At 48.6% G+C, this 13,096-nt stretch overlaps 1 protein-coding gene across 1 annotated transcript in view; it reads left to right on the forward strand.

The window, feature by feature from the left end:
* The first annotated feature begins 4,589 nt into the window (after window positions 1–4,589).
* LOC133358237 (glucocorticoid-induced transcript 1 protein-like) overlaps window positions 4,590–13,096 on the forward strand; it is a 51,549-nt gene continuing 43,042 nt past the window's right edge. The window contains exon 1 of the mRNA XM_061576480.1: window positions 4,590–5,362. Within this exon, the coding sequence (XP_061432464.1) occupies window positions 4,909–5,362 (454 nt within the window). The 5' untranslated portion in view covers window positions 4,590–4,908. The remainder of the gene's footprint in view (window positions 5,363–13,096) is intronic.

The following is a 13,096-nucleotide window of genomic DNA, read 5'->3' on the forward strand; positions in this document are numbered from 1 at the left end:
GTTTTGACATTTGTCAAATACACTTGATAATTGTATACTAGCACAGTGTGCCAGCACCCCATTCATCCAAACACTTGGTATTTGTATACTGGCACACTGTGCCAGTATACATATGGCATTTAAGTGTTACTGTAGTAGCGAGCTGGCACACTGTGCCAGTATACAAACGGCAAGTAAGCGAGCTGGCACACTGTGCCAGTATACAAATGGCAAGTACGTGTATGTTCGCGAGCTGTAAGTGTTACTGTAGTTGCAAGCTGGCACACTGTGCCAGTATACATATGGCAAGTAAGTGTTACTGTAGTAGCGAGCTGGCACACTGTGCCAGTATGCAAACGGGAAGTTGTGGTGCAAGGTATGGAACATGAGCCACGAGAAACATCATTTGGAACGCTCTAAATCTGTGGCGACATATGGATGAATAACGCAAGGACCTAAACGTGTACAAAATGATACATTAAATCGTACACCTTCTTCACCCAGTTTTGACATTTGTCCACATTGAACATCACCCAGTTTTGTCATATCAAAAAGCACCACCCTGTTATGCCTGTCGTTTCCCAAGACCACCCAGTTTCGACATTTGGGATCCAGTTTTGTCGGCAAAAGTTAAAAACCACCCAGTTTTGACATTTTCCCAATAAAAAATATTTAACACTTCGTTATCTTGATAATTGTTTTTTTACCCTTTTATCTGACAAAACTGACACCTCTTTTTTACAAGGAGTAGTGTTTGCATTGACCACAATACCTGCGGTCGGAATGCAAACAAAAAACTACTCTGATGATGTATGTACTTTGATATTGAATGGTCCACACCCGAGACAGCTTTTCTTAGAGCCTAGTCTCACATGGTGTTGGACCAGATGACGCCAAAAGGCGCACAACTCAAAGACAATGCACCATCAGAGTATGAGAGCACGGGGTAAGCATGTACACCATTGGAACCTCATTTGCCAGTGAAAAATATGATAATTAGTTTTTTACCCTTTGATTTGGCAACAAAACGGACACCTTTTTTCGTTATCTTGTCTTATTCTTCTTAACTCGTTTTGAACAACTTTCATTTTACTATCTCCCGGCGTAGCAGTTGAAACAAGGGTAGTGCACGTTTCTTAATCGCTCCCACAACCGTGCACCCGGCAGTATAAACTGGTATCGGGACTCCTCAACTTACGAACGAGTTGGGTTCCAGGGGTCTGTGTTCGTAAGTCGATTTGTTCTTAAGTCTGCAGATGTAGATGCCACTGGTTCTTCATGTTCAGCAGATGCCACTGGTTCTTCACGTTCTGTAAATGTAGAGGACACTGGTTCTTTACGTTCGCCAGATGTAGATGCCACTGGTTCTTCATGTTCTGCAGATGCCACTGGTTCTTCACGTTCTGCAGATGCCACGTGTGTCGAAGCCTCGCCGCTGGCAGGAGGTCACGGAACAGACCCAGGCGCCATGGGTTGACTGACCGAGATGACTGCCAAGATTCGCCAACTGAGCTCGCCACTGTGCCAACTTTGCTGCGTTTTAGCCGCTCGGCGCTCTGCTGCGTCGTTGTTGTTGTTGCTGTTGTTGTTGTGACGTCACCGCGGCGCCTGTGCCAGGCCAGGTGCACTTTGAGGCCGCCACGTGAAGTGTCGAAGGCTCGATGGGTTGGCTGGCAAACAATGACAAAGATCCCCCGCTCAGTGCCGGATTAAGAAAGGTGCGGGGCCTGTAGCATATGCTATACTGGTAGGAACCTCCTGGTTACACGAGCCCACAGGGGATTATTGTGTCCGTCGTGCAGGGAGGGGCTGGGTGGGGAGGGAGGGGCTGGGTGGGGAGGGGCTGGGTGGGGAGGGGAGGGTGGGGAGGGGCTGGGTGGGGAGGGTGGGAAGGGGCTGGGTGGGAGGGTGGGGCTGGGTGGGGGGTGGGAGGGGTGGGGCTGGGTGGGGAGGGGCTGGTCACCCCGTGGTGCCCTTATAAAACTCAACGTTTAACCTACTCACGCCGGCTTGTGCCCGCCCTCAGTCGGGCATATTTGCGGAATACACCACGCCGCCGTTGACCCTGGCCATTGACCGAGCAACCCGACGTTCCTACCAGCTCCCTCCGCAGGAATGTGTAAAAGGGGCCCTAAAAAAAACGTTAATATTAAAACACACATTTTTTTTAACTTGCATAGTAAATTAATTGTATTTTTTCATTTGCTATACAGCCAGATAATACGACAAATCCCTAATCTTAAATACCCGGTCGTTCATAAAAGTCGAAGGCGGTATAGTACTATAGTAATAGAGCAAGTGCAGAATCACTGAACCGGAATTGATAGCTTGAAAGCATTTAGCGCGGGGCCCTTGAAAGTGCGGGCCCATAGCATTTGCTGCTTTTGCTACTACGATAATCTGGCACTGTCCCCCGTGTAGCCTTAACAGACTGTAGGGGCAAGTGCTGTTAGCGAGCACCTATGAAGGCCAGAACTGCACACGAGGGGGTGGGTGGCCAGCACCACGCCCGGTCGCCTTTGCCTCCCCAGTGGCGATGTTTACACACCGCACCAGGTACTCATTCGAGGCCGAGTCGACTTAGGAGAGACCCAGGCCCGGTTCAGATCATCGCCGCTGATGTTGGCCGTGAGAGGGAATCCAACTCGGGTCGCCAGGTTCGTAGCGCAGCGCGCTAACCGCTACACCACCGCTCTCCAAAACGCACGCACGGACACACCGGATTAGCGTTGCCCCTACACAGCACACAGTGCAATGTACCCCAAGGGTCCATCTGAACTCCAGGAGACGCACCTGCCGTGCACGCCTTCAAACATCAAGGGGAGTGGGGGGAGAATCCATCTGCCGTAGAAGATGCAGTCTACGGTGACGTCTGGTTTCTGTTACCCTTATCTATTATGTATGCTAGAGCTGTAAACTATATTAGCTGCAAACACAACAGCCTATATATAATACACACACACAGTGTGATGCGTGTATGTGAAGTGCTGAACGCTGTGTTCCATAGCTCGTATGGTCGTTATTATGTAAACCTTGAATGTGAAATGAATATGTACGGTTTTAGAGTAACAAGCCGAGGACTTAAATGGGTTTTTTTTATCCATACGAAATGTCATTAACCGTAGAAATGTAAGAGTACAAATGATCATTGACCCTTGTGTTTGATTGCCGCGGTGACGAGATGTTAACTGCATCGCCTGGTATGTAGGAGGTTGTGGGTTCGACCCTGACTCCTGCTGTTGATTTGGAGTTTGCATGTTCTCCCCGTGGTCGCGTGGATTTTTTTCTCCGGATCCACGTTTTCCCCTACACATTTAGAGACATCCATGCGTCTAAAGTATTTGACTGCTAGAAATGTTCAACAACACATTCCTGCGGAGGGAGCTGGTAGGAACGTTGGGTTGCTCGGTCAATGGCCAGGGTCAACGGCGGCGTGGTGTATTCCACAAATATGCCCGACTGTGACGGCCGGCACAAGCCGGCGTGAGTAGGTTAAACGTTGAGTTTTATAAGGGCACCACGGGGTGACCAGCCCCTCCCCACCCAGCCCCATTCCTATCATTTGCGATAGCCAGTTCACTTCTGAACAAGAGCTACATAGTTCAGCGGGCCTTACCTGGTAAGGGGCAGTCCATAAATGACGTCACGCGATTTTGGACGATTTTTAACCCCCCCCTCCCTCGTCACTCGTCACAAAGCTCTGCCCCCCCCCCAAAAAAAGCATATTTCCATTTTGAAAATAAAACATGCTTCAAATCGCTTTAAACTATTGTCATTGTAGTGCGTATTTAATGTGGCGCTGCACTCTGATGTTGTAGGAGAAAACATTTATTAAAAAGTCAATTTCATTAAGTAGAACGTGTTGTCTATATTTATTTAAAGTTGCGCATTTTGATGTGACGTCACATTTCTCACCCCCCCCCCCCTCGTCACACATCGTCACAAATGTCTGACCCCCCCGCCTCCCCCTAGGTGCGTGACGTCATTTATGGACGTCCCCTAGTCCCATCACACCCACGACCAACCACCACGATAATCACTCATCATCACCATCACTACGATCACCATCACCAAATAGAATCCCTCGTATCATCATCATCATCAGTACCATCCAGAGGTCGCAATCGGGTACCCGATACCCGTACCCTACCCGATACCCGGCTACCCGTACCCGGCCGGGTACGGGTAGCCGTTTGCGACCCTGGTGCAGCCGGGTACGGGTACGGGTAAGGAATCAAAACCCGTTTGCAACCTCTGGTACCATCACGAGTATAATCGCGAGTATCATCACAGTCATTGGTATCAACCACAAACTCATCATCACCATCACGAAGCATCACCACCACCACCATCACCACTCGCCAATGAATACATTTGACGTGGATCTTGACGCCAGATCTTCCACACCACCACCAACCCACGTGCTGTTTATCCACGTGACAGCGGGCTCTCACCACCCCCACCCACCCCATCTCTCTCTTCTCAACGTACCAATCAACACGCGCCGCCGTGCGGTCACGTGCCACACCGCCGCCCAATGAGCGCGAGCGGCAGCCCGAGTATAAGAGGCGCGGTCAGGGACCCGTTCGGGCTTCATTCGGGCGCAGCGAGACGCCCGGTAGGAGGTGATCTTACGGCCGTCCTGATCCAGACCACAGCAGCAGCAGCAGCGGCAGCACGAGTCGCCCGTGCCGAGCAAATGCGCGATCACGCGACTCCACGGCGAACAAAGGACTGGCGCACACGGCAACCGACTTACGCGAACGTATCGAAGCGCACGACGCGTCGCGGTTCACAAAACGCCGAGTCTAATCCCGCAAAGTCGTAGGGAACTTTATTTAGTTTCGCTTGTTTTGTCGAGCTCGCGTCCCACCTCTTCCCCCACGTCCCCTCCCCGTCGTTTGCTCACCGCGAGGGACACGCGCGCCCATGTCTTCCTCGCAAGTGTCCCGTGTGCGACGCAACGGCTCCCCGCCACCGCAGCCCGGCCGCAAGCACCAACCCCTTCGCGCCACCGTTCCCTTCCAGCTGCTCGGCGCGACCGCGACACGCGGCCCTGCCCCGGCCTCCAGCCCTGCCCCTGCTGCTGCTGCCCAGGGCTGCCCGCACAACAATGGGGGGGCAGCAGCAGCAGTAGCAGCAGCTGCCTCTGCTGCTTCCTCCGCTGTGGCTACGACGCCGGCCACCGTCGCCTCGGCTGTGGTGGTGGCGGCGGCGGCGTCTTCCCACGCCGCTCAGACGGCGCCGTCGTCTGGGTTGGGCCCCGGGCACGGCGGCGCGGCCCAGGCAGGCGACGCGGGGTCGGGCCCGCCTGCTGCTGCTGGTGCTACGAAGCAGGCGGCCTCGCCTGAGAGACGCAGCCCAGCGTCGCCCGGGTGCAAAGGTAATGATGAGCTTGGTGGTGGTGGTTGCTACCTCCACCTAACCCCCTCGTGTACCGGGCGGGCCTTTCAGAGGCACCGCTGCTGCTGCTGCCAACTCGCTCCGGGCACTGGTGTCCCTCCCTACCGGGCGGTGCGGGATACACGGGTGATCTTTGTACGGGGTCTCTGTACGCTGGACTTTTTTCGCACCGTGCGTAGGCAACCGTGCTATAATAAGAGGTGTTGATGATGGTGGTGGTGGAAGAGCAGGGGTGAAGTTGTTGGTGGTGGATGGTGGCGGTTGTGAAAGTGGTGGTGATTCTGGTGGTGATTCTGGTGGGTTGGTGGCCGCGTGGTGATTGTGCAAGTGGTGAGGCCAGCTGCAACGCAGCGTGAAGCTGGTGGTGGTGAATGTTGTTGCTGCTGTTGCTGCTGCTGCCACAATTGTTGTTGCTGCCACTGTTGTTGTTGCTGCCACTGTAGAAGTTGGTGCTGCCACAATTGTTGTTGCTGCCACTGTTGTTGTTGCTGCCACTGTAGAAGTTGGTGCTGCCACAATTGTTGTTGCTGCCACTGTTGTTGTTGCTGCCACTGTAGAAGTTGGTGCTGCCACAATTGTTGTTGCTGCCACTGTTATTGCTGCTACTGTTGAAGTTGGTGGTGGTGCCACAGATGTTGTTGCTGCCACTGTTGTTGTTGCTGCCACTGTAGAAGTTGGTGGTGCCACAATTGTTGTTGCTGCCACTGTTGTTGTTGCTGCCACTGTAGAAGTTGGTGGTGCCACAATTGTTGTTGCTGCCACTGTTGTTGTTGCTGCCACAGTTATTGCTGCCACTGTTGAAGTTGGTGGTGGTGCCACAGATGTCGTCACGCATCTGAAACTAAACAACGCATTTTGTGTTATCATGTTAAACCCAGGTAACGCCCCCACTGAGCTTGTTACACACATATCTCTTTCACCAGCGCGGACCTGCCGATCGCAAATGATTAAATCTCTCCACGAGAATTGTCTTGATCAACACGTGGGGAATTGTAGCAGCGGTCAAATAAAGTTCCTAGAATTTTCTTTGTGCGTGCGTGCGCGCTGTGTGTGTGGCTATATGATGGAGCATTGCCACACTCCACTGCTGGATAGAAGCCAAGTCCCCGCCATACAGAGGAGGGTGATGATTTGGGGCAACCTTTACCACGCAGCCTGTATAGCCACAATGCACGCCGTGTACGCTACATCGGAGATTACGCAACTGGGGACGTATGCCTGCAGTCGTATGGACTGCACACGATTTGGGGCCGTCCATAAATGACGTCACGCGATTTTGGAGGATTTTTGACCCTCCCCCTCGTCACACGACGTCACACAAATACCCCCGCACCTCAGATATGACGTCACAAAGCTCTGTCCACCCACCCAAAAAAAACATGCTTCAAATCGCTTTAAACTATTGTCATTGTAGTGCGTATTTAATGTGGCGCTGCACTCTGATGTTGTAGGAGAAAACATTTATTGAAATGTATATTTAATTCCGTAGAACGTGTTGTCGATATTCATTTAAAGTTGCGCATTTGGATGTGACGTCACATTTCTCAAACCCCCCACCCCCCACCTCGTTCTAGATTTGAAGCTGTCGTGACGGCAAATATTCATACTCTTAGGTTTTTTCGGTAAAGTCACGTAGGTAAAAAATAAATAATACAAATAAATAGTAAAAAAATCTAAATAATAATAGAAATAAAATAATAAATCGTCACAAATGCCCCCCCCCCCTCGTCACACATCGTCACAAATGTCTGACCCCCCCCCCCCAAGTGCGTGACGTCATTTATGGACGGCCCCTTTGTGTACTGTGCTACACACGATCTGTGTACTGTGCCTGCACGCTTGTGCAGCAACACAGGACACGGGGGTTGCGATCTTGAACGAGGCTTTGTGTGTGACTTGTGTGTGACATGTGTGTGATTTGTGTGAACTGCAGGACACGTGCGTGTGCAGTATGCAACGAGGGCTGAACGATTGATCGATTTGGAATCGATATCGCAATTTGAAACGGTGCGATTAGCAAATCGCAAAGGCTGCAATTTTTTGGCATTTGAAAAGTCCTATTACTTATTGGAATTGTTTTTTTATTATTGTAACTTTATTTATTTAACTTAACAATCGTTCTATGTTTGAGTATTCTATTTCGATTAAAACATTTTAATAAATACATGTTGGAAGCAATTCGTATATTTTAAGTTCTTATCCTTGCATTATAATATATAGAGCAGTTCATATTGTGATGGTATCATGTGGTAATGCTCCATCACACGTTTTAAATCTATTACACAGTGAATATTGAACTAAAGCTTGACTTAAAAAAAAAATCTCAAATCAAATCGCAATATCTCTCAGAACAATCGCAATTGGATATTTTCCCGAAATCCTTCAGCCCTATAATCAACCCACCATCGGGTTTGCAATCTTGTAGGAGGCGTTGTGTGTGATTGTGTACTCTAACAGCACTTGCCCCAACAGTCTGTTCAGGCTATACGGGGGATCTTTGTCTTTGTCTACAGGACACGTGGTGATAACGTGAATGTAGGGGCAGCACTTCCGGGACTACGTTCAGCGACAAATGTCGTGGCCCGTGGCACTTCAGTGCAGCAGAGCTGCGTCAACCCCCTTATTAGCAGTGCCCTACCTTATTAGCAGTGCCCTACCATATTACAGAACAAGTCAAAACCTTACTGGTCACCCCGTGCCCCTTATGCATCTCAAAGTTCTTCCTACAAAGTCCCATCGCAAGGGAGAAACACAAACAAGTATAACCAGTAAAAACAGTTTTTCACTATAAATCCTTTATATGCGTGGCGGCTCGAGTCCTCTCGTCCTCTGGCTTGAGATGGCTGCCACTTATGGGTCAGATGATTGCATGCCACCATTAAGCAATTGGTAATTAAATATAATATTTTTGTCCTAAAAAGTGTAAAATTTTGGGAAAAAATGTTCACGAATATTAATTGTCACGCACAACGAGTCTGTATGCAAAATGTCAGCTCGATTGTATCACGGGAAGTGGGTTAAAAAAACGACCAAAAGATTTGCACGGTCGTAAGCACGCAAGCAAGTGAACTTAATATAAAGGATTTAATAAAGGATTTTAAAATATATTCGCCTGTAAAGGACGCGGGGATCGATCCTGCGACCTTTGGCATGGGAAGCGAGGGCGCTACCAACTGCGCTACTCCGCCAGGGCCTGTGGAGGTGTCATGCTCTGGGCTCCTACACTGACGTTCAGCCAAAGCCATGAATGAGTTCTATTTGAATAAATGTAAAATAAAAAATTTTGCCTAAAAAGTGTAAAATTTTGGGAAAATTTTTTCATGAACATTAATTGTCACGCACAACGAGTCTGTGTGGAAAATGTCAGCTCGATTGGATCACGGGAAGTGGGTTAAAAAACGACCGCAAGATTTACACGGTCGTAAGCAAGCAAGCGAACTTAATTTAAAGGATTTAAAAATAGACAATCACCACTACTACACTCACCACTACACTCACCACCACACTCACCACCACTCACTACTACACTCGCCACTACTACACTCGCCACTACTACACTCGCCACTAGTACACTTACCACCACTCACCACTAGTACACTTGCCACCACTCACCACTACACTCACCACGAGTACACTTACCACTACACTCACCACTGGTTCACTCACCACCAGTACACTCACCACTAGTACACTCACCACTAGTACACTCACCACTAGTACACTCACCACTAGTACACTCACCACTTGTACACTCATCACTACTACACTTACCACTACACTAACCACTAGTACACTAACCACTAGTACACTAACCACTAGTACACTCACTACTACACTCACTACTACACTAACCACTACACTCACCACTGCCACACCACTACACTCACCACTAGTACACTCACCACTAGTACACTCACCACCACTACACTCACCACCACTACACTCACCACTAGTACACTCACCACTACTACACTCACCACTACATACCTGTCAACCCCTTATCATTGCTCTACCTTATTACAGAACAAGTCAAAACCTTACTGGTCACCCTGTGCCCCTTATACATCTCAAAGTTCTTCCTACAAAGTCCCATAACAAGGGAGAACACACAAACTAATAGACATAAAATATAAAATATTTAGCCCGTATTGAAACGGCCGTACACCGTATGGACCTGAACTCGATTCCCCTGTACAGGAATACGTGGTATTACTCGTGTGGGTTGACACGGCATGTGGTGTGTAGGTCACCGTGTTAGTGTTGCGGCAACGTGCAGAGTGGTAAGACCCCGCAATGTGACTTTGAGTTTCTAACGAGTAATCCCGTGCCGCCCGTTCATCGCAGGTTCCGTGGTTCGTAACGCGCTCATCATTAGCGCTGCGAATTAGTAATTTCTCTCGCTCTATGCTGTTGTAAACAGAATAACAAGCAACTGGTACGTGAGCACTGCACGTGTGGTACGTGTGTGTGTGTGTAAAACACTGAACCGTATAATTCTAGATTTGAAGCTTTCGTGACTGCAAGGATTCATATTTTTGTTTTTTCGGTAAAATCACGTAGGTAAAAAATAAATAATTAAATAGAAATCACGAAGTTTCGGAGGCAACACAAGCCTCCGTCTTCACAGCACGCTCAACACGCTCGCTTACTTGATACAGCAAGCGTGCTGTGACGGTTCCACCTGAAGACGGAGGCTTGTGTTGCCTCCGAAACGTCGTGATTTTTATTTTATTTTTATTTTTTACCTACGTGACTTTACCGAAAAAACCCAAAACTGAACTGTATAGTTTGGTGCGCGTTTGAGGAAGTTTTTGGCTGTTGCTTAGCGGACTTTGGGTATTATTCATCGACGAGAGGAAACGTGGCTGGATGTCCGGAGATAACTTCTGCCCAAGACGATAGGCCGCCAACAACCTTAACACCGTGTGGCAAGCATAATAAGAATGGGGTTTTCAACCTTTCTGGCAATAAAGCAGGAGTTGTGTTGAGATGTTCCAACACCAGATGATGTCTTTTGCAAGAAATCAAGTACTGCACTAACCACACACGCTCCTTAACATACAAACATGCTCCGGTAATATTGATTCCTTGCAAAATGTATTTATTTGGTGTTTGACCATCTTAATGCCTGCTTTATTGCCAGAAACGATACAAGCTATTCTTATTACACGCTTTTATTTAACTCACTCTGTCTTGTTGTTGTATTCCTCAAATCTTGTAACTCAATTTAACCCACTTCCCAATGGTGGTATCGACTGCAAACTTGGTATACGTATGTCATACTGATGACAATACTATATTCCATCATACAAAATAAAAAAAATATGTATTTGTAAACATTATTTTGTATATGTTATGTTTCGGCTTGGGTCTAATTGTCCTCACGCTCAACTGACGTTGGCTGTAAATCACCACGGCCCCCCCCCCCCCCCCCCCCCTTGCATTATGGCAAGTTTCGGGGCCACTTACTGGAGTCGTGGAGTTCTTACATCACGAGTACGGTACATTTCATTAAAGCGTGTTTTTATAAAAAAAAACTTTTTTTAAATACCACTTATTTATGGCCAAGTCTCGCCACCAGTGTCAGACCAGAGGACTAGCGCCAAAGGCGGACGGTACAAGGGCAATGCGCACATAGCAGAGCATCTGTAGCTCGGGATGAGCCGCTGTGGTTTCTCCACTGACCCCGTGCCCCTACAGGGCATCCGGGAAAACAGAGCTTCACGACTCATTGGGTTCCTCCAGTATAAAATAATATTCTCAGTCCGACTTGCCCCCAATCGTCTAGGCGGGGAGGGACCTTTGTCTTTGGACGTTTAGGCACACGCGAAACTAAAACTAAAAAAAAACTCTATTTGGCCAAGGTCCAAAAATACAAACTCCCATTGCAGGAACCACGTGGGAAACCGAAATCCCCTCCATCTGCAATATTGTGATTTAAACAGAGCACACCGACCACACTTTGCGGGATTTAAAACGCACACATCACACTCGCCTGCAAACGTCTGGCATCCCCACCCCCCCCCCCCCCTCCAAGAAGGAGTTTAAACAAGGCACGACACACTGCATTCGGACCAAGTAAGTCAACCGGTGTTGCCAGAGTGCGTGGGGATGGGGGGGAGGTACGAGTGCGTGGGAGTAGTCGAGTTATAGACTTAAATGTTGTTATTATTACGTAAAAAACAATACAGACCCTTGCTAGTAGATTATCGTTGCAGTGGGGAGGCCTGCGTATGGATAGATCGTGGCTGATTGAGGACGATGAAGTGGCAGGTACAGAAAGTAGGAGATGTTAACTCCCTCGCCTGGTATGCAGGAGGTCGTGGGTTCGATCCCGACCCTGACGATGCCTGCTGCTGTATGTTTGGAGTTTACGTGTCTCATCATCATCATCACGGTGGTGAGATGTTAACTACCTCACCTGGTCTACAGGAGGTTATGAATTATTGATTCCGACCCTGACGATGCCGGCTGTATATTTTGGAGTTTGAGTGTCTCTCATCATCATCTCGGTGGTGAGATGTTAACTACCTCGCCTGGTATGCAGGAGGTCGTGGGTTCGATCCCGACCCTGACGATGCCTGCTGTATATTTGGAGTTTGCGTGTCTCTCATCATCATCATCACAGGAGTTGTTAAAGATGTTCAAACACCAAATATAAACTTTTGCAAATAATCAAGTACTGCATTAACCACCACACGGTACTTTTGGGGAACATGCAAACACGCATGGCTCTCATCATTTTCATGCATTACTTTGAAACCGATTGGCCTATACCAGAGACATCTTTGCATGTTCACCGCAATGTGGTTAATGCGATCTTGACATTCCTTGCAAAAAGGCATCTTATTTGGCGTTTGAACATCTTAACACAACTGTTTCATTGCCAGAAAGGGGTAAAATCCGTTTTTATTTTTAACACTTTGAAACTGGTAAAAGGTATCCCGTGATACAGGTGCTGCTCAGCCCCGAGCTACAAATGCTCTGCCACGTGTGGCATCGCCCTTGTACCGTTCGTCTTTAGGCGTTGCCGTCTGGTCGGACACTCGTGGTGAGACGAGGCCATTAAAAAGGCCGCCGTCTCTGGTGTGGGCCAATGAGTTTCAAAGACAATGCCATCGATAATTATTACCAGGGCGTTTTTGCTTGCATGCTCGCCACAAGTGCCGCGTGTGGTTAAAGCAGTCGCTTGATATTACTTCTTGGTTTGAAGCTTTCGTGACTACTCTCTGGTTTCTTTCGGTAAAGCCACGTAAATAAAAAGAATAATAAAGAAAACACGATTATTTTTTTCTTATCTATTTACCGAAAGAACCAGAGGGTATTGATATTCCTTGCAAAATGTATCTTAGTTGGTGTTTGAACATCTTAAAGCAACTCCTGTTGTATTGCAATAGTGCTGATAGTGAACGCCTGTGAAAGCCGGCACGGCACACACACGAGGGGGGTGGGGCGAGTAGCCAACACCACCCCCGGCCGCCTTTGTCTCCCCAGTGCTGATGCTGACAAACACCGCATCAGGGGGAAAGGTTCCAATTCGTCACCGTTTATTCGCCCACGAGTGGGTTGTGAATTGGACTTGGGTGAGTCGGGATTCTCATCGCCCCAGTGCGCTAACCGCTGTGCCACCGCTCCCCCCGTGTCTTGTCCAGTTGAACCACATCTGCTTTCACGACCACTTGTTGCGACTTCACTCTCCCACTCGCTCGCTCAC

Source organism: Lethenteron reissneri, chromosome 61 (assembly GCF_015708825.2).
Source record: "Lethenteron reissneri isolate LAM-NWPU_2019-01 chromosome 61, ASM1570882v1, whole genome shotgun sequence".
Classification (NCBI taxonomy): domain Eukaryota; kingdom Metazoa; phylum Chordata; class Hyperoartia; order Petromyzontiformes; family Petromyzontidae; genus Lethenteron; species Lethenteron reissneri.